The sequence below is a fragment of a genome, unplaced genomic scaffold (assembly GCF_019419815.1).
Source record: "Pyrus x bretschneideri cultivar Hongxiangsu unplaced genomic scaffold, Pyrus_bretschneideri_v1 Contig4, whole genome shotgun sequence".
NCBI classification, from domain to species: Eukaryota; Viridiplantae; Streptophyta; class Magnoliopsida; order Rosales; family Rosaceae; genus Pyrus; species Pyrus x bretschneideri.
The window spans coordinates 5,343,460-5,364,945 of NW_025999723.1; the positions used below are offsets into that span (position 1 = coordinate 5,343,460).

The window sequence follows — 21,486 nt, forward strand, 5'->3', positions numbered from 1 at the left end:
TTAATTTATTGGGAAGTGTTATTGGCACTCCAAAAATCTTATTCTACACTCCTCACAAGTGTATTTTTCTTTCTAAATATAAAAAATTTGGAGTGTAGAATAAGATTTTTAAAGTGCCAATAACAATTCCCTATTTATTTTTTTGTTAATGTCATGAGACGACATGGAGTCATAGCCGGGCAATCTAGTCAACGACATGCCGACGTACCGAGATGACATCGATTTAACAAGCGTATTTGCAACGTCGCATAATGCATTGCAATTTGCAAGAGTACTAACTATGATAGTACTCATATGAAGGCAACTGCAGGAGAAACTTGCCAATGTACCATTTGCATGAACCTTCCTCTACGCTAGAAAAAACTAGCTAGCGAGTCTTTATGTTTTACCTTTTTTTCCCGGGTGATGCTACATTTACCTCGTTTTTCATATCGTATTTGTTCTTCCCAAAATGAACATTTAATAAATAACGTCCAAGTCATATTCTGCTATCTATGATAACTTTATCGGTTTTTTTTCTTTTCAGTTTTCTTTCACTACATCTGCAAGCTCGACATGGCTTTCTAAAGAGCTAATTAAGAAGAGCAATGATATACTTACTACATTTGTACCATCTTGTTAATAGAAGTACGACTCACCAATACTTGTGGTCTCATCCTATTAAAGAGGTGATACAAATGTAATATGAAAAATGCAGTAAGAGTATATAACATTTTTGAAGAATTATTGCAACTGCCAAAGTTGTTTGTTGTGTTCCCCAAACCGTCAACCACGGCATGAATGCAGAAACCAGCTGTGCAACCTAATTCGGACGCTAAAATTGGCTCCTTTCATCGCGTCAACTTAATGGAGTTCTCAAGTATTCATATTAGCATTTGGTTTATTTTCATGTGATCAACTTTTCTTTCTTTTATTTATTTATTATTATTATTATTATTTTTGCTTATATCTATATGGTTAGTAGTAATTCATTTTTAAGTTATGTCTTTTCAAAAGAAAAACTTTATTTTCGGGATTTTATTTTAGATTTCAAATCCATTGCCAGGAAATTTTGCTAGATTAGTCTCCAAGGTGTGGGAGCAGGCATATCCAGATTTTTCTGTAGGAAAATATCAATCAAATTCTTAGAGAAATTTATGTGGATATCTTTATAATTTGACAAATCAAAGCTACAAACCGCGTTGGTCCCATTTTCTTTCTATTGACTAACATGGTTGTGGTGGCTATTAATTCACAAGGCTGTAGGAAAACATCAATCAAATTCTTAGAGAAATTTATGTGGATATTTATCGGTATAGTTTGACAAATCAAAGCTAAAAACTGCGTTGTTCCAATTTTCTTTCTATTGACTAACAAGGCTGTGGTGGCTATTAATTCACAAGGCTGTAGGAAAATATCAATCAAATTCATAGAGAAATTTATGTGGATATCGGAATAGTTTGACAAATCAAAGCTAAAAACCGCGTTGATCCATTGACTAACAAGGCTGTGTGGCTATTAATTCCCAAGTCTTTGCGTCATCTAACAATGACCTTGATCTCTTACTAATATTTATGAGGGTGTTTGTTTGCCCTTACTAATTATCACTGGATTAGACTGAACTAACTGTTAGTCTAATCCCATATTTGTTATTATGTGGGACTAATGTTAATGAGATTAGCAGAAAACAAGTTCGGGATGCTTCTTGCCCATCTCCTTTGCAAGAAAACAGTTCCAGTGTCATGAAAAGGCTCCATAGGCTATACTCCCCTAGTAAATATTTTTTTGTGTATATATATATTATTTGTGCTTGAACTGTGTTTTTGTTTATATCCTGATTTTTGTGAAGTCGCACATGAGAACCTAGCTACTTTTTGTGGTTATAACTTAAAGAGTATAGAATGAGAAGCGAGGTGTCAACATATGTTTAACCATTGTGTTTATTTGGATTGGAAACCGATTAAATCCTAATTTTCCTTGATTTTCATATCTAAATATCCAAGAAAAAAGCCACTTGATACTACGGTCAAGTGATATTCCTTTTCACTTGTAAGTGAGATGTCTTAGTTTCGATTCTCGCATCCAAGAAAAGATACTAAGTACTATGTACTAATGGTGTTACTTTGTACTGTTAAGTGAGAAACATGCACACCCGCACACACAATTTTATTGGTTTTTTGTTCTCTGTTTTTAGATGTTTATGGATTTAGAATTTCATGGGTGAAATGCATTTGGTCTAAATTGCAGGTGACGAAAACACAGAGAGCCAGCAAAGCTTCGTAGAGAGGAGGCATGAGTTTCCTGTGATAGTAAGTCTATTCCTTCATTTGGGTAAAGCATCTTCACTGTCTTGGACCAATCTGAATCCCTTTTTGCAGAAGCAGTTAAACATTCTTAATTGGTAACGCATTCTAACATTGTTTTATGTATTTATTTATTTACAGTGGAATTATCTACAAAAAAGTTATCTAAAAATGGTTACGGAAAAGTTATCTAACATGGTTTTTTTTGGTACCTCATTTCTAATAGAGATGAATTCAAATGTATTCATGGGTTCACCTCTATTAGATGTGTGGTGCAAATGTGATACGGAAATTGTGTTAAATGTAACTTACTTTTCTTAATTAGGTATTTAGAAAGCCATGTCAAGCTTGCAGGTTAAGTGAAAGGAGAAACTTTTCAGGTTGTCAGAAAGACAGTCAGGTACACCAAGTGTACTAATACAATTGGTTAGAAACTTGAAAGAAAAAAAAAAAAACAAATCAACCATTGTCTTATTACACGTGTACTGAGCCATATTTCTGGCACACTGAAAAAAATTCCTCTAATGAAAGAATAAAACTGAATCAAAAATATAAAACAGAGAGAATTATCATAGAAAGCAGAAAGTGACTTACACGTTAGTTATGAAATGTTCGGCCCTGGTAGAAAGTACAACTTAAAGACTCACTAGCTAGTTTTCTACCTTAGTGGAAGGTTAGCTAGTTTTGCAGTTAGCTAGTTTTCTACCTTAGTGGAATGTTAGCTAGTTTTGCACTTAGCTAGTTTTCTACCTTAGTGGAAGGTTAGCTAGTTTTCCACTAGCTAGTTTTCTACCGTAATGTAAATGGTAAGTTGGCTAGTTTTCTACTCTCATATAATTATTACTCTTGCAATTGCGATGCATCTGTGACGTTGCAAATACTCTTTGTTTTTCATTTTTTATGAAAGTATAATATTCATTAAGGAGACTAGAAAATGTACAAGAGGTTAGAAGGTTTAAAAGAGTGAGGTATAACATAAACCTGCAACAATATCAACAGAATTTCACTATAAATTATATGATATTTTAGATTGTTAGTGGCTTTGTTCTATTTTATGTATTGACATACAACATTAAAATCCTGATCATGGTCCACTAAGAAGTATTAAACATGTTATGACTAGACACGCATTCTAACATGGATTTCTTTTTACAGTGAAATTATCTACAGAAAAGTTCTCAAAGGTGGTTACAGTGGAGACGAATATTCAGAACATAGTGGACAAGTTGATAGGATTTTTACCACCTGCAAAAGTAGGGATAAAAATATTTAAAAATACTTGCAAGAGTACAAGGTTGTCGTAGTATAGCAACTCAAGTAAGGTCGTTTTCCGCAGGGATTGAATGAATAATTTGTGTTTAAAACAAACTCTTAATTAATTATTTAGAACAAAGTTTGGAAAATGTTGATTTTAGAATTTAATATAACAAATTTTTTTTTTAAAATAAAACAATTAAATAAATTAATTGGTGAACAATTTAAAGAAAATCAATTTGTAAAAGTCTAGGGTTCCGCCGTCACCATAACAATCCTATGCAATTTTACCAATTACTTATGAATTTCTACATACATGCTTTGAAGGTTAGGTTTTCCTAATACAAATTTTCCTCGTGATGTTCAAGCGAAAACGTATATCAAACATGCAACCCGTCTGTGATATTCAGATCAAATATAAACATGCAAGACTCATTAAGTTTTATGAAAACCCTTTGAAAAACCATGCAACCCTTAAAAGCGTAATGTTCGCCTTAAGTGAACTTACAATTACTAATCACAAGAAGTCTTCATCAATTTCAGGGTGATGTTCCAACAGAAGTTGCATCAAATTACTTGTCTAAAAACCCTAATGGTGCGAATCACTAAGACAATTAGATAGTTTTAATCGCGGTGATTAATAATTCAAAGCAAGCATGCATCTATTCATAAGAAAATTAATAAAATTTCATATTCATGCTACGGCTCATGGCTTCGCCCTAGCAAAACAACTAGTTACAAACAATCATAATAATATATTATTAAGAATAAGGATAGAAAACACATAGAAAATAAACTTGAATTGTCAAAGGCTTGTGCATGCGTTTCCACCTCTCCTTCCCTTCTAACCCTAATGGCTAAAAAATCCAAACACTTGTAATACATATACTATCAAGGATGCCTGCGAGCTCCATTCTGTTTACAATCATCATCTGCCATTAGGCAAAATCAGTTTGTAATCTGCATTGCAGTAAGTTTTAATAAAACTTATTTTCAAAATCTATTTACATCATTAATTTTAATTCAATATTTTCATGGAAATATCACCTATGTTTAGCTTAATCGTATGCATTCATGTTATTGTTGATCATACATGGATATTCCGTTTCAATCATAGTTTTAATCGCGGTGATTAATAATTCAAAGCAAGCATACATCCATTCATAAGAAAATTAATAAAATTTCATATTCATGCTACGACTCATGGCTTCGCCCTAGCAAAACAACTAGTTACAAACAATCATAATAATATATTATTAAGAACAAGGATAGAAAACACATAGAAAATAAACTTGAATTGTCAAAGGCTTGTGCGTGCGTTTCCACCTCTCCTTCCCTTCTAACCCTAATGGCTAAAAAATCTTATCTATACGACTACAAAATAAAACCCAAAAAAGTTTTAGAATAAAACTAAGAAACATAATAAAATAATAAAACATAAAATAAAAGGTTTCTTATTTAAACTGAAATTCAGACTTCTCAGAAAATCAGACTTTTGACCGACCAAATCAACTCCGATTTGGTCCAAAATGTCTCTTTTGGAAGCTGGAGACGTCCCCTACAAATCCTCAGAAGAAATCTTTCTCAAAATATGCCATCTTGACTTTCAAAATACCCAAAACGTCCAGAAACATCAATATGGAAAAGTTGCACGTTGGGCCTTTATTTCATCGGCACGGTCAAACGGCTTGATAGAAAAATCTGAAACTTTGACACAATTATCTTGAAAGAATCATGAACATCCTTCAATTAGAATCACTCCAAAATTCATCTGTTTGATTACTTTTTGCTCCAGAGGAAGTCGCATGTCCTACATTGAACAAAGTATCAAAATTCTACCAAAATAACCAATAACTAATACTAAGACTAGGGTGAAATATATAGTATAATATGGACTCATCAAATACCCCCAAACTTAGCCTTTTGCTTGTCCTCAAGCAAAACAAACTAAAAACTTAAACAAAAAAAAATAACTAAGACAAAATTTTCACCTTCAAGTTGCAACCCATAGAAAACGTTAAAAATCAAAACATCTTTCCAAAAGTGCCAACTAATCCCACCACAGATTCTAAGCCGTTTAGAATCAATTAGAAAAGAATTCATGAACTTCCCTTGGTGTAAAAGTGAACCAACACAGTTAGGAGATTCGACTAAAATCCCTACCTCTCGTCCTCTTTATTTAACACTTCACACATAATAACTTTATATATTTTTTTTCTTTCTTTTTTCTCCTTATTTTTTTTCTTCTCCTTTTCTTTTACTTTTTCTAGTAACAGTGGTGGTCGTGCAATGTCAGTTCCCTTAAGCTTTCGATCCAACTCATGTAACGAGCTTTAGGTCAATGACTCCCAAACCATAAGGCTTTAGGGCACCAGGTGTAGAACACCTCTAAGGACTTATTAACTCGAGTTGAAAAGGCTACGAAACCAACTAACCACCTTGTCCCATGTCAAGACTCTACTGTTTGACACGAGAATCACTGTTGATCAGGCAGGACTGGCCCGGTTAGTAAGCAAAATCTCGGGTGGAACAATTATTACTTTATTGATAACAACTAATTTTACTTTATTTAGAACAAAAATTAAAAATTACTTAGACGAAAAGTAAGTTTTACAATCTCACTCCCCACAAACCATGTTGGTGTGAATATGCAAATTTTCAAAGTATAACTCATGGATTAGTGTTTAAGCAACGATTAATAGAAAAGACTCTAGTGTGAGATTAACCTTCACCATGTCCATTTGTTATAATGTTTAAAATAATCTATGAATATTAACTTAAAAACGAAAATTTTTAACTGATACAAAATTTAAAAAACTAAAATTTCTTATTTTCCACCCCCAGACTTAAATCACATATTGGCCTCAAGGTGTGGAAAATAAAGAATAAGCTATAAAATAAAAACAATTGCAACTAATGTAAAGAAAGTAAACTAGTCAAAATCATGAAAAGGAAACTAAAAAGAAAATAACTAAAAGAATAAAAGAAGTAACAGAAAAACAAAATAACAGAGAGAAGAATAAAGAAAGAAATGACCTGGGATTTCGAACTCAAGAAGATGAGGTACAAAAGGCACTGAGCCTCTCACGTGCTGAATGATGGGCCATTATTGATGGCAATTGCTGGTGGCCCGCATATAAAGAAAGCCTTGAAAATTGGAATTAGGCCGCGAGAAAACAATCAGGCCAACAATAGGGAGCCCACTTGGTAGCTCACATGCGCGCCACACACATGCTCCATAAACCCTAGCTATTCTTGAACACACATTGGATTCCCCTCCACTAACCTTGAGCCCAGAACCTCATGGTTCTCTTCTTTTTCATTTTCAAAATGGAGGCAGATTTTCTGTCCTCTCATCTATGCCCTCCTATTTATGTGATCACGATTAAGTCACGTTAACATTTTATATTACTATTTTTATTTTATTATCTTTATAAAAATATAATATAAAATGATGACGTGGCTTAACAGCGACCACACAAAACAAAAGGGCACGAGAAGTCGGAGGGTAGAGAATCTGCCTTCTTTCAAAATAGGAGGTGGATTGTCTAACATTCCATTTCTATACTCTCCTCATGCCCTCCTGTGATATGTGGTCACAGTTAAGCGATGTGAACATTTTATATTAATTTTTTATAGAAATAATAAAACAAAAAGTAATAAGAATATAAAACGTTAACGTGGCTTAACCGTGATCACATAAATAGGAGGAGAGACAATTTACCTCCTTCAAAATAAACCCTCGCAGAAAAAAATCAGGTCCCTATGTCTACCCCTTCTTCAGAACTTCAGCCAACCTCTCTCTAGAAAGTGAGAGATGTCTCTCATTCTTCTCACCTCGGCCTTCCATTTCAGAACTATCCAAACCAAAATCATTCGAGTTCAGTCAACACTCCTCTGCGATGCCCTCCTTTATCTTCTTGCTGCCTCCATGTCTCAGAAATCCAGTTGGTTTCTGTCTGTGCTTTGCGTGCTCGCCATATGAGGAATATTGAAACAAATTTCCGTGTGAATCTGCATCTGAACTTGGACATGAACAACGGTCTCACCTCTGTGCTACTTGGACTCCTCCCCCAAACTTGAATGTAATTATATTTTGAATCAAGTATGAGAGAAAGGGGTCCATTAGCATAGAGGTCTTCTCAGCATGCTCACTGTGAGTATCCCTGGACCTCATCCTGTGCTCGCTCTGTATCGTGTGCTTGCATTTGTGTTAAATTTGACTCCCATGAATATTCTTATGAATGTGATAATGAATTTGTTGTGATGAACATATGAATGCTACTGAATGCATGATTCAGTCAATTGTGCACGCTTAGTGGATATTTAGGGCCGATCGAATCCAAATGCAACCTGCAAAAACACATTAAAAATCTAATTAGAGTAAAATCCAAAAATAAAATACTGACTAACTGAAAAATAATTTCTATTTTTGTTTTCTTCAATTTTCTGATTTATTTTATTTTATTTTTGTGATATTGTGATAATTAATGAAAGCGAGAAAATAAAATGAAAATAAAAGCAAAGAGTTAGAAAAATTCGGTTGCCTTCCGATTAGCGTTTTAGTTAACGTCTATAGCTAGACGCGTTTTAGTTAACGTCTATAGCTAGACGTAGACGAATGAGGCTAATAATCACGTCACTTGTTCCTTCAAAATTAACCACTCCTTAGCAGCATCATAGAGTGTCAGTAGGTAAGGACTGACTTGAACTGTGCATTTGAATTCATTGGTTGAATCTTTCTTGATGTCCTCCCTTTTGTGTGAATGACTTTTTGTAATCAAATAGGGCCCTTCCCATTGAAGCTTGTGTATTCGCTGAACTGACTTAAATCTTGTATTTAATACCCATAACCTTTGAATTGGCTGAATTTTTTGACGAAGGATTGGGCTGCCATTAAGCACTTTATTCTTTCCCTTGTAGATCTCAGCCTTCTTGTACGACTCATCGTGAAGTTCCTCAGGTTTGGTGGGCTGTGCAGGTGTGTTGTCCCTCAAGGCATCAGCTCTCGTGCATGCTTGCAGACTTGGTGGGAAAAATTCTTGTGGCACAAAAACTTGGGTAGAAATTTGTTCTGGTGGGATTAAAGGATCAGCATGTGCTGCTTCCTCCCTTGGACGTGAATGGCTAGAAGATTGCTCCCCAGTTCCTGCGACAATCTCCTCTTGTTCATCATAGGCTTGAAATTGAAATCCTTGATTGGTTCTTTCAATGTACAATTTAGATGATTCCAACAATATAGAGATTTTACTTTCCACTGAAAGCTCTTGTAGCACATTAGGCTGCTCAAAATATTTGATTACATGCCCACATAAAATAAAAATGCCTTTTCAAACTTGCAGTGTAGAATTCTGAATAGGGATTGTTCCAATGCCTTTTTGAGTTGTTTCTCATATTGATATGCTTTTCGACAAACCCAGGAAAACATTCCCTTTCGAGGCATTGTAAAATATCATGGGTCTTCAAACAGCAAAGGGCACATACTGTAGGTTTAAATCTATAAAAACCCTTTTCTGCTAAAGAAACCCATAAGGGCAACTCTCCTGCTGGACACTTCATCATGGAATTGCTCTCAAGATCAACAAGCTATAACCTGCGAAACAAGCAAAAAAAATAAGATCAACAATTAAATAAAAAGATTTATAGAAAAATAATTAACCAAGAATATGATAAACACAAATTATTTGAAACAATCCCCGCCTGCGGTGCTAATTTATTGATAGGATTTTTACCACCTGCAAAAGTAGGGATAAAAACACTTAAAAATACTTGTAAGAGTACAAGGTTGTCATAGTATAGCAGCTCAAGTAAGGTCGTTTTCCGCAGGGGTTGTCGTTTTCCTGTGGGGTTGTCGGCTTGGTCTTGGTGTTGTTACTTGCGCTTCTTTATCGATCAAGAAAGGATAGAGCGCTCAAGTCAACTTCAGGATCATCACTGGGTTTTTCACTCTTGAAACTGTTGTATGGAGATCTCCTCAAAGCAACTGATGGGTTCTCTGCTTCGAATTTGATTGGTTCTGGAAGTTTCGGGTCTGTATACAAGGGAGTTCTCAATCAGCATGAAGAAAGCAATGTTGCAGTGAAAGTACTCAATCTTCAAACCTCAAGAGCTTCTAAAAGTTTCATATCAGAATGTGAAGCCTTGAAAGCATTAGGCATCGAAATCTTGTCAAGCTACTGACTGCTTGTTCAAGCATTGACTTTGAAGGAAACGATTTCAAAGCCCTGGTGTATGAGTTCATGGTGAATGGAAGCCTAGATGAGTGGCTGCACATATCAGCTTAAGGAGTAGATAGGCCAGCCAATCTGCCAAAGAATCTGAATCTCACTCAAAGAGTTAACATTGCCATCGATGTAGCGTATGCTTTGGATTATTTGCACAACTGCTCCCACATGCCAATAGTTCATTGTGATATAAAGCCCAGCAACATTTTGTTAGACGATGACATGACTGCTTGTAGTGATGGTGATTTCGGTTTAGCAAGGTACCTCCGGGATGCTTCTTGCCCGTCTCCTTTGCACGAGAGCAGTTCCAATGTCATAAAAGGCACCATAGGCTATACTCCCCCAGGTAAATTTTCTTTTGTATATATTTTATTTGTGCTTCTAGTATGGTTTTGTATATAGCATGAGTTTTTTGAAGTCACACATAAGAACAAAGCTATGTTTGCATATAACTTAAGAGTATGGAATGGGAGGCGAGGTGTCAACATATGGCGATGTGTATAGCTACGGAATACTCTTGTTGGAGATGTTAACTGGCAAGAGGCTAACAGATGACATGTTTAAATGTGGTATGGACCTGCACAATTTTGTTATGATGGCTGTACCAGAATGTGTGGGAGAAATATGTGATCCACTAATTGTTCAAATAGAAGAAAGCAACATCAGTACTAATCCCATAAGAAATAGGGGGAATCATGCCCCAAATGATCGAAGAGGAACGGTTGTGGAGTGCTTGACTTCCATTGCAAGAGTAGGAGTTGCTTGTTCCGTATCGATGCTGAGAGAGCGAAAAGACATGGGCAATGTGGTAGCTGAATTGAGTCTAATAAGGGATGTGCTAACTGGAACTAGGATGCCTAGAGAGAACCCGTGATGACGACCCAATTAGTGAGTAATAATACCCTATTATCGTTAAATAAAATCCCATCACAGTGCTTGAACTTTGCATGGTGATCTTTTGAATGATGATGAGGTGGATTTTCCCCGTTTTGCAATTTCATTTTGTATGTTTTGTAAATGATCTTAATTTGTAAGATCATCTTTATGTTTGCTTGGAAATTTGGAATTTGTCAATCAAAGTTTGGTTCTTGGTCTTATTAATTATGCAATTTTAATTGGCCTTTTTTTTTATTTATATATATTATTTTTTATCACAAATGGTCCTTGAGATTAATCAGACTCATCATTTTGGTCCTCACTTTCAAAGTCAATCAATGTCATCCCTGAGATTCACTATCCCACATCAATTCGGTCATTCCGTTAAAATTTCGTCAACTATTATGTTAGTATGTATGTGGGACCTACACATCTAATGAAATGATGAAATGTGGATTGCACAAAATAAGGGTTTTTATCGCAAAAGGTCTCTGACATTGATCCAACTCCTCATTTTGGTCCTGAGTTTCAAAAATCAATAAATTTGGTTGTTGACTTTCACTATCGCATATCAACTTGTCATTCCGTTAAAATCTCATCAATATTTTTCATTTGTGTGCTGATGTAGTCCCACTAATGCAATCGTATGGCTCCACGTGAATGAACTATAATGAACTATTTTTTTAAAGAGTAAACCAACGGACGAGTATTTTGTGCTGACATTTTTCTCGCATCCCACAACACCAACTGGAATTAAATTCAATCTAAATTCGATAAAATCAAATCCAAATTTAATTTAAATTGAAGAAAATAACCAACTAGAGAGAATGAATAGTGAGTTCAGGAAGTCAAGTACTTTAATGGTGTCATGGTGCCTCGCTTTCCTTTTTGAGCTTACCCTGATGAAGACAATAATGACTTTTTTTCTTTTAGATTGGTTTTTAGTTTCTTATTTTACTTTTAGTTTTAAATCATAAAAAAAATAGTTTCTTATAATTAATCCATGTGGAGCCTTATGATTGGATTAGTGGGACAAAAAATATTGACGAAACTTTAATGGACGGATTAAATTGACGTGTGGTATTGAAAGGCAAGGACTAAATTTGTCAATTTTTGAAACTCAGCGACCAAAATGAGAAGTTGGATCAATGTCAAGGACCATTTTCGATAAAAACCCTTATTTTGTGCAATCCACATGTCACCATTTCATTATATTTGTGGGTCCCACATACAAACTAACTATATAGTTGACAGAATCTTAACAGAATGACCAAATTGATGTGTGGTAGTGAATGTTAGAGATGACATTGATTGATTTTGAAAATAAGAAACCAAAATGATGAGCTTGATCAATCTCATATATTATTTGTAATAGAAACCCATTTTAATTTGGTGTTCTTACGCCTCGCCTTATGAGACATAAAACGCTTGTTTGTAAAATCAGCTTTATGTTTGTTTGGAATTTTGGAATTATGTGAGATAATATGTCAGAATACAATTTTGGAGAGGCTTTATCTCAGCTGCAATAATCTTAAACCTCTTGGAAAGGTTTCTCTTGTTAATGCATTTGGTAGTTCTAACTTCCTTTTGTAAGTTATTTGGAGAAGTTTCATGAGACCAGCAATTCTTTTTACATGTTCGATTTTTATTTTTTATTTTTGGCTTAAGTCTATAGCAGTAATACATTTTTCAGTTATGGCTTTTCAAAAGAGAAGTTTTATTGGATTTTATTTAGATTTCGAATCCATTTCCAGGAAATTTTGCAAGATTAGTCTCCAAGTTGTGGGAGCAGGCATATCCAGATTTGTCTGTAGGAAAATATGAATAAAATTCTTAGAGAAATTTATGTGGATATCGGTATAGTTTGACAAATCAAAACTAAAAACCGCGTTGATTCAATTTTCTTTCTATTGACACAAGGCTGTGATGTCTATTAATTCCCAAGTTCTTGCGTCATCTAGTAGTGATGGGCGTTTGTTTGCCCTCACATGCTATCACTAAACTAGACTGGACTAACTATTAGTCTAGTCCCATGTCTGTTATCATGCAAGACTAACGTTAATGAGATTAGCCGAAAACAATTCCGGGGTACTTCTCGATACCTCCTGGATGCTTCGTACCCATCTCCTTTGCATGAAACAATTCCAGTGTCATAAAAGGCTCCATAGGCTATACTACCCCAGGTAGATTTATTTCTCCACCTCCTCAAGTGTAAATGTATCATTTTGCCAAAAAACATCCAGAAAAAAAGTTATCAAATAGCACTTTTATAGTTGTGAAGTTAACAAATATCACTTTTATAGTAGTGATGTTCTCAAATAGCACTATTCCAATAACAAATCAACAATAACAATTAGGGAAGTGATTTTCGTACACCTGTATCAGCTTCCCACACATTTCTCTTTATTATGACCAACAAATTGAAAACAAGAAACATGATTAAATAGCAGCGTGCGTGAAACTAGAAAATGTGTGCATCCTTATCAACAATAACATCATGGTTATCAAGGATTTATTTATTGGGAAGTGTTATTGGCACTCCAAAAATCTCATTCTACAGTCCTCATAAGTGTATTTTTCTTTACAAATATAGAAAGTTTGGAGTATAGAATGAGATTTTTGGAGTACCAATAACAATTCCCTATTTACAGTTGATTTCATCCTTATACGTAGTATGATTTTCTGGGAAATTATACAGGTTTTACAGTGAGGGGTTATTACTTTTGATAAGTGAATGGTTTTTGAAAAGCTTTGTTTTCGCCCACTCACATTTTCTATTTTGCACCCCTCCAAGTTCTAGTAGTAAAGTTTCCGTATCGACGAGGATTCGTGGCACTTCCCAGTACAGGTGGCTTCTTATGATGGTATAATCATTATCTTACCTTACTATACTCTACTTATGCTCTGTATCACGTGTGTATGGGTCTATACCCGCTCACCGCACACTCGTATATTTAGGCACTTTTAAATTTATTCATAGTTTACACATTATCACACTTTATGGCTTCGTCACCTTCCAGGTGTCGGCCAGCACAACTTGATTTGGAGTCCTAATGGACATTCCAGGTCAGGGTGTGTCAAGTTTCATGAGATCGACATTTATTTTTTACATGTTCGTTTTTTTTTTTTTTTTGGTTTAAACCTATATGGTTAGTAGTAATACATTTTTCAATCATGGCTTTTCGAAAGACAAATTTTATTTTCGGGATTGAATTTAGATTTCGAATCCATTTGCAAGAAATTTTGCTAGATTAGTCTCCAAGGTGTGGGAGCAGGCATATCCAGATTTGTCGGTAGGAAAATATGAATCAAATTCTAAGAGAAATTATGTGGATATTGGTATAGTTTGACAAATCAAAGCTAAAAACCGCGTTGATCCAATTTTCTTTCTATTGAATAACAAGGCTATGATGTCTATTAATTCCCTAGTCTTAATCTAACACTGACGGACATTTATTGGTGTCATGGTGCATTCTTTTTCTTTTAGCTTACCCTTAGGAGGACGATGATGACTTTTTTTTCTTATAGTTTTGGTTTTTAGTATCTTATTTTACTTTTAGGTTTAAATCTTAAAAAAAATAGTTTCTTATAGTTAATCCACGTGATGGCTTATGATTGGATAAGTGGGACAAAAAACATTGACGAAACTTTAACGGAAGGATTAAATTGACGTGTGGTATTGAAAGTCAGAGACCAAATTTGTCAATTTTTGAAACTTAGGGACCAAAATGAGAAGTTGGATCAATGTCGGGGACTATTTGCGATAAAAACCCTTATTTGGTGCAATCTACATGTCACCGTTTCATTAGATTTGTGGGTCCATCATACAAACTAACAGAATAATTGACGGAATCTTAATAGAATGACCAAATTGATGTGTGGTAGTGAATGTCAGAGACGACATTGATCGATTTTGAAAATGAGGGATCAAAATGATGAGTTTGATCAATCTCAGAGATCATTTGTGATAAAAATCCATTTCAATTTGGTGTTCTTACGCCTCGCCTTATGAGACATAAAACGCCTGTTTGTAAGATCAGCTTTATGTTTGTTTGGAAATTTGGAATTATGTGTGATAAATTGTCAGAATACAATTTTGGAGAGGCTCCATCTCAGCTGCAATAATCTTAAACCTCTTGGAAAGGTTTCTCTTGTTAATGCATTTGATAATTCTAACTTCTTTTTGTAACTTATTTGGACAAGTTTCATGAGATCGACATTTATTTTTTACATGTTCGGTGTTTTTTTTTTTTTTTTTTTGGCTCAAACCTATATGGTTAGTAGTAATACATTTTTCAGTCATGGCTTTTCGAAAGACAAATTTTATTTTCGGGATTTAATTTAGATTTCGAATCCATTTGCAAGAAATTTTGCTAGATTAGTCTCCAAGGTGTGGGAGCAGGCATATCCAGATTTGTCGGAAGGAAAATATGAATCAAATTCTTAGAGAAATTATGTGGATATTGGTATAGTTTGAAAATATAAGAATTTGTGCGTTGTGGATATGAAAATCAGGGCTGCAGACCCTCATCCTTCACATTTTAGTTTCTCCTTTTGCTTCTCCCTTTTGGGATTTTGTGGAACCAAATTTGTAATTTTTGTGTATTATGAAAGTTGAATACGTGGGAATCAACCAGTTCTTCATTTTTCGTCTATATGGAGAATGCTGTTTTTTGCACTTTTATGGTTCGACAAAGTCTATCGTTTGACCCAAAAAACAAAAAAAAACAAAATCTCTAAGGGTTAAAATTTCTGGTACTTTCCTTGGTGAGGGGTTGGTTTCGAATTTCTAGGTTTAAAGCAGATCGATTTTTATATTTAGGTTTAATATCAGCAATTAATGAAAGACGAATTTTACCTTTTTCGAGTATTTCATCAGTACCAGCTTGCTGTATTTATTATTCTGTAGGTGTAAATATAGTTCCCTAAGCAAGCTAGCTTATTTTTCAACTTTTTAACTGATGTGTGACTTCTAACTGTTTTTTTTCATATTTCTTCTTTTATATTCTGATTATTGAATTTGAAATCACTTAATGAAATGAAATTGCCAAACCATGTTAGAGTGTAATTTTACGCGTTCCATTTGAGTTTACAAACAACATTTGCATTCACATGTATCTTTTGTTCAATGCCTATCACCAGTTTGATAAAATATGTCAGAGAAACACGCACGGTTTTCTCGATTCTTTGTTCTTTATTTTTAGATGTTTCTGGATTTAGAATTTTATGGTTGAAATGCCTCTGCGCATTGGGTCTAAATTGCAGGTGAGAAAACAGAGAGCCAGCAAAGCTTCGTAGAGAGGAGGCATGAGTTTCCTACGATGGTAAGTCTATTCCTTCATTTGGGTAAAGCATATTCATTGTGGTGTATTTGGCAAAACTCAAGACCCCTTTATGCATCTTTTGTTTTGATTGGTTTGTTGGATGTCAGCATGTGGGACACTTGAGTTTGAGTACCTTTGTCTGTTCCGATATAATAATGCGATGTTAATTTAGGCTATAATGATGAATCTTTGTGTTTAAGATTTTTTTTTTATGACATATTGTGATGCATTAGCCATGATTTCATCTGGGCAATTAGGAAATATCAAAAAGTATCCCCTCTGCTAAGGATAAGACACTCTTGCAGGAACTAGACATCCCAATATTTTGCAATCTGATTACAAATTATCAAAAGTACATACCGCTATCAATTATATGATATTTTTAGATTGTTAGTGGCTTTGTTCTATTTTATATATTGACATACAACATTAAAATCCCGATCATGGTCAACTAAAAAGTATTAAACGTGTTATGAATAGAAACGCATTCTAACATGGATTTCTTTTTACAGTAGAATTATCTACAGACTAGTTCTCAAAGGTGGTTACAGTGGAGACCAATATTCAAAACACAGTGAACAAGTTTTTACAAGCTAATCCCACCGGTAATAGAAACCACATCCTTTGTCTCTCTGCTTACATGCTTTTTAACATGGAGAGAAATTTAATCTGTATTTCAAAATTAGTGGTTCTTGATGTTCAACCGTAGGGAAATGATTCTTGAAATTGTATTTTGGAATTAGTGATCTTCATTCAGAACAAAAGGACTAATTTCCTTCCTACATTCCACATGTATGTAAATAGTATCGCTATTATATATATATATATATATATATATTTACAATTCTTACATGTTCTAATTTCTATACAGTGTTGAAACTCACAGCATAAGAGACCTCTGTTTTCTATATTGATATATTTCCTAAATATTTTAAAGACCCGCAGCAACGTTTTAGCACTATTTCTAGGCTTACCTACTTTGTGCTTTTTAAAAACCAATACAGTAGAAAACTAGCTAGCAGGTCTCTACGTTTTACTTTCTGCGTTTTATGATAATTCTAATATAAAACGTCAATGTCTTATTTTTTCGTCAAGAACCAACGTGTAAGTTACTTGAGTAGTGCAACACTTATCACATATTTGTATTATTATTTCTACCGCTTTTCTAATAGAGGTTTGTATTATTTTGGAAAGGCTCCATCTCAGCTGCAATAATCTTAAACCTCTTGGAAAGGTTTCTCTTGTTAATGCATTTGATAATGCTAACTTCTTTTTGTAACTTATTTGGAGAAGTTTCATGAGATCGACATTTTTTTTTACATGTTCGGTAATTTTATTTTTTTTTGGCTTAAACCTATATGGTTAGTAGTAATACATTTTTCAGTCATGGCTTTTCGAAGGACAAATTTTATTTTCGAGATTTAATTTAGATTTCGAATTCATTTGCAAGAAATTTTGCTAGATTAGTCTCCAAGGTGTGGGAGCAGGCATATCCAGATTTGTCTGTAGGAAAATATGAATCAAATTCTTAGAGAAATTATGTGGATATCGGTATAGTTTTGACAAATCAAAGCTAAAAACCGCGTTGATCCAATTTTCTTTCTGTTGACTAACAAGGCTATGATGTCTATTAATTCCCTAGTCTTAATCTAACAGTGACGAGCATTTGTTTGCCCTCACAGACTATCAAAACTGTTTGTCGTGTTCCCTAGTCTTAATCTACCAGCTGTGCAACCCAATTCGGACCCTGAAATTGACTCCATTCTTTTCGTCAACTGACAGTTCCATAAATATCCAGAGCTTCATTTTGCAGCCTAGCTAAATGGAGTTCTCAAGTATTCATATTAGCATTTGGTTTATTTTCATGCAACCGCTCTTTCTTCTCTTTCTTTTTAGCTCTGCCTCCTCCTCCCGTTTAGCGGGAAATGAGGTGGATAGGCTTTCCTTGCTTGCCTTCAAAGCTGAAATTGTGACCGATACCCTCGGCATCCTTAGCTCTTGGAATGAATCCCTCCACTTCTGTCATTGGCCAGGCATTACTTGTGGCCGTAGACACCAGAGGGTTACAGTGCTCGACCTCCGATCAAGCGGGCTGGCAGGCCACCTATCTCCCCACATTGGAAACTTGAGCTTTCTGAGGATTTTACGCCTCCAAAACAATAGCTTCAGCCACACCATCCCGACAGAAATTGGCCGTTTGTTCCGCTTGGAAAGACTACGCCTTAATAACAACTCCTTCAGTGGTCATATTCCATTCAACATATCACGTTGCTCTAACCTCCAATACCTTGGCTTAAATGACAACACTCTTAGTGGCGAACTTCCAACTGAAATTGCCTCACTGTCCAAGCTTCAGCTACTTTCTTTTGCCACAAACAATTTTCATGGGAAAATCCCACCTTCTTTTGGGAATCTTTCTTCTCTTTGGTCGCTATCTGCACATAGAAATAATCTGCATGGGGGTATTCCAAATAGCCTTGGCCAGTTGAAAAGCTTAATGATTTTTTCACTAGCTACAAATTATTTGAATGGTACCATCCCTCCCTCCATATACAACCTCTCGTCAATTGAAGAAATTTATATGTATCAAAACAACCTTCAAGGAACCCTTCCTTCTGGCTTGGGCCACACTATATTTCCAAACCTTGAAATCTTTGTTTTCCATACCAACCAATTCACTGGACCAGTACCAACTTCAATCTCCAATGCCTCAAACCTTTCAGTAGTTGATATCTCAGCCAATAAGTTTACTGGGAAAGTGCCTACTCTGGCACGGCTGTCAAATTTGTATTGGTTCAACGTTCTGGAAAACAATCTTGGAAATAATGAGGAAGGTGACTTGGATTTCATCTCTTCTCTAGTTAATTGCACCAATTTAGCAGAGTTATCTATTTGCTTCAATAATTTTGGAGGAGTGCTGCCTGAATCTATCAGCAATCTCTCAACAAAGCTCAGGGAAATAAGTTTTGAATACAATCAAATACGCGGAAACGTTCCCGTCGGGATTGGAAATCTCATCAACTTGGAGAGACTGGGCTTTTTTGCAAATTTATTGGCAGGCACTATACCGAATTCAATAGGTAAACTGAATAAGCTTTATGAGCTATATCTAGATTCGAATGAATTGTCAGGTAATGTTCCATCATCTCTAGGAAATCTCACTTTATTAAGCAGCTTGGTTCTCAATTCAAACAAGTTAAATGGAAGCATACCACAAAGTCTCGGAGACTGCAGGTTTATGTTAAATTTGGATCTTTCCCACAACAATCTTAGCGGTCCAATTCCAAAACAAGTCGTCAATTTACCTGTTTACTTGAATCTATCTGGAAACCAACTTACTGAATCCATTCCCATGGAAGTAGGTAACTCACAACATCTTGTTTCCTTGGATGTTTCTGAAAACAAGTTATCTGGTGAGATTCCACAAAGCTTAGGGAGTTGCACAAGTTTGACGACTCTCTCTCTGAGAGAAAATTCATTACATGGGACAATTCCTAAATCCTTGAGCTCTTTGAGAGGAATTGAAGATTTTGACCTCTCTCGCAACAACTTGTCTGGCATAATTCCCAACTACTTGGCGAGTTTTCCCTTCTTGCAGAATTTGAACCTTTCATTTAACGATTTTGAAGGTGCAGTACCAATCCAAGGAGTTTTTAAGAATGCAAGTGCGGTATCTGTTATGGGAAACACACGGCTTTGTGGAGGTATGCCTCACCTAAGATTGCCTAAATGCATCTCCAAGCAATCTAAGCGCGGGTTATCTCCTAAGCTGAACTTAATTATCTCAGTTTCCTGTGGGGTTGTCGGCTTGGTCTTGGTGTTGTTACTTGCGCTTCTTTATCGATCAAGAAAGGCTAGAGCGCTTAAGTCAACTTCAGGATCATTAATGGGGGTTTCACTCTTGAGACTGTCTTATGGAGATCTCCTCAAAGCAACTGATGGGTTCTCTGCTTCAAATTTGATTGGTGCTGGTAGTTTTGGATCCGTGTACAAGGGAATTATCAATCAGCTTGAAGAAAGATTTGTTGCGGTGAAAGTACTCAATCTTCAAACTTCAAGAGCTTCTAAAAGTTTCTTATCTGAATGTGAAGCCTTGAAAAGCGTCAGGCATCGAAATCTTGTCAAGCTATTGACTGCTTGTTCAAGCATTGATTTTCAAGGAAACGATTTCAAAGCCCTGGTGTATGAGTTCATGGTGAATGGAAGCCTAGATGAGTGGCTGCACATTTCAGCTCAAAGAGTAGATCGCCTAGCCAATCTGCCAAAGAACCTGAATCTCACTCAAAGAGTTAACATTGCCATCGATGTAGCGTGTGCTCTAGATTATTTGCACAACCGCTCCCACATACCAATAGTTCATTGTGATATAAAGCCCAGCAACATTTTGTTAGACAGTGACATGATTGCTTGTGTTGGTGATTTCGGTTTAGCAAGGTGGCTTCGGGATGCTTCTTGCCCATCTCCCTTGCATGATAGCAGTTCCAATGTCATAAAAGGCACCATAGGCTATACTCCCCCAGGTAAATTTTCTTTTGTATATATTTTATTTGTGCTTGCACTATTGTTTTGTATATAGCATGAGCTTTTTGAAGTCACACATATGAACAAAGCCATGTTTTTGTGCATATAACTTAAAAGAGTATGGAATGGGAGGCGAGGTGTCAACATATGGCGACATGTATAGCTACGGAATACTGTTGTTGGAGATGTTAACTGGCAAGAGGCCGACAGATGACATGTTTAACGGTGGTATGGACTTGCACAATTTTGTTATGATGGCTCTACCAGAACGCGTAGGAGAAATATGTGATCCACTACTTGTTCAAATAGAAGAAAGCAGCATCAATACTAATCCCAGAAGTAATAGGGGGAATAATGCCCCAAATGATCGAAGAAAAGGGGTTGTGGAGTGCTTGACTTCCATTGCAAGAGTAGGAGTTGCTTGTTCTGTAGCGATGCCGAGAGAGCGAAAAGACATGAGCAATGTGGTAGCTGAATTGAGTCTAATAAGGGATGTGCTAAATGGAACTACGATGCCTAGAGAGTATTCGTGATGATGATCCAAGTAGTGAGTAATAATACCCTGTTATCGTTAAATAAAATCTCATGACAGTGATTGAACTTTGCATGGTGATCTTTTGAATGATGATGAGGTGGATTTTCCCGTTTTACAATTTCATTTTGTATGTTTTGTAAATGATCTTAATTTGCAAGATCATCTTTATGTTTGCTTGGAAATTTGGAATTTGTCAATTTGAGTTTGGTTCATGTTCTTATAATTAAACATTTTAAGGTTGGAATCTGTCAACTTAACTGTGGCGTGTGTGTGTGTGTGTGTGTGTGTGTGCATAGAGCCCGCAAAAATGAACGTTAAGCGCACCTCTGCATTGTTAATAAATTTCCTCAAATTGCTTATTTGGTGGTTTTAGTAGCCCAAGTATCAATTTGGTGGTTTTGGTAGCCCAAGTATCAATTTGGTGGTTTTGGTAGCCCAAGTATCAGGCCTGGTACGCAGAGAAATCTTCG

At 35.5% G+C, this 21,486-nt stretch overlaps 2 protein-coding genes, 1 long non-coding RNA gene and 1 pseudogene across 5 annotated transcripts; all 4 read left to right on the forward strand.

The window, feature by feature from the left end:
- Positions 1-1,382: 1,382 nt before the first annotated feature.
- LOC125468980 lies at positions 1,383-3,634 on the forward strand. Of its 3 annotated transcripts, none has more exons than XR_007251320.1 (3): positions 1,510-2,028; positions 2,227-2,380; positions 3,438-3,634. XR_007251320.1 is itself a non-coding variant. In XM_048565849.1 (3 exons), exons 1-3 carry the CDS (start codon positions 1,722-1,724, stop codon positions 3,553-3,555), a joined length of 303 nt encoding a protein of 100 aa, XP_048421806.1. In that variant the 5' UTR covers positions 1,511-1,721; the 3' UTR covers positions 3,556-3,634. The 3 variants fall into 3 exon arrangements, 1 of the variants encoding a protein (XP_048421806.1); XM_048565849.1 differs by having other exon boundaries at positions 1,511-1,752; XR_007251319.1 differs by having other exon boundaries at positions 1,383-2,288.
- Positions 3,635-9,202: 5,568 nt separating this feature from the next.
- On the forward strand, positions 9,203-10,855 carry LOC125468705 (annotated as a pseudogene).
- Positions 10,856-14,703: 3,848 nt separating this feature from the next.
- On the forward strand, positions 14,704-16,785 carry LOC125468983. The gene is made up of 2 exons (XR_007251324.1): positions 14,704-15,960; positions 16,473-16,785. It is a non-coding gene; the product is annotated as an uncharacterized LOC125468983 (long non-coding RNA).
- A 994-nt stretch (positions 16,786-17,779) lies between these two features.
- On the forward strand, positions 17,780-21,244 carry LOC103942986 (putative receptor-like protein kinase At3g47110). Its single transcript, XM_048565843.1, has 2 exons — positions 17,780-20,480; positions 20,599-21,244. The coding sequence occupies exons 1-2, from the start codon at positions 17,783-17,785 to the stop codon at positions 21,012-21,014; spliced, it is 3,114 nt and encodes a 1,037-aa protein (XP_048421800.1). The 5' UTR covers positions 17,780-17,782; the 3' UTR covers positions 21,015-21,244.
- The last annotated feature ends 242 nt before the right edge of the window (positions 21,245-21,486 follow it).

Bases quoted from the DNA above. Each gene is read 5' to 3' on its own strand.
- LOC125468980 (XM_048565849.1), top strand. From the start codon at position 1,722: ATGAAAAGGCTCCATAGGCTATACTCCCCTA. The intron at 1,753-2,226 runs GTAAATATTTTT...TCTAAATTGCAG, and splicing joins CCATAGGCTATACTCCCCTA to GTGACGAAAACACAGAGAGC. The intron at 2,381-3,437 runs GTAACGCATTCT...TTCTTTTTACAG, and splicing joins CAGTTAAACATTCTTAATTG to TGAAATTATCTACAGAAAAG.
- LOC103942986 (XM_048565843.1), top strand. From the start codon at position 17,783: ATGGAGTTCTCAAGTATTCATATTAGCATTTGGTTTATTTTCATGCAA. The intron at 20,481-20,598 runs GTAAATTTTCTT...ATAACTTAAAAG, and splicing joins CATAGGCTATACTCCCCCAG to AGTATGGAATGGGAGGCGAG.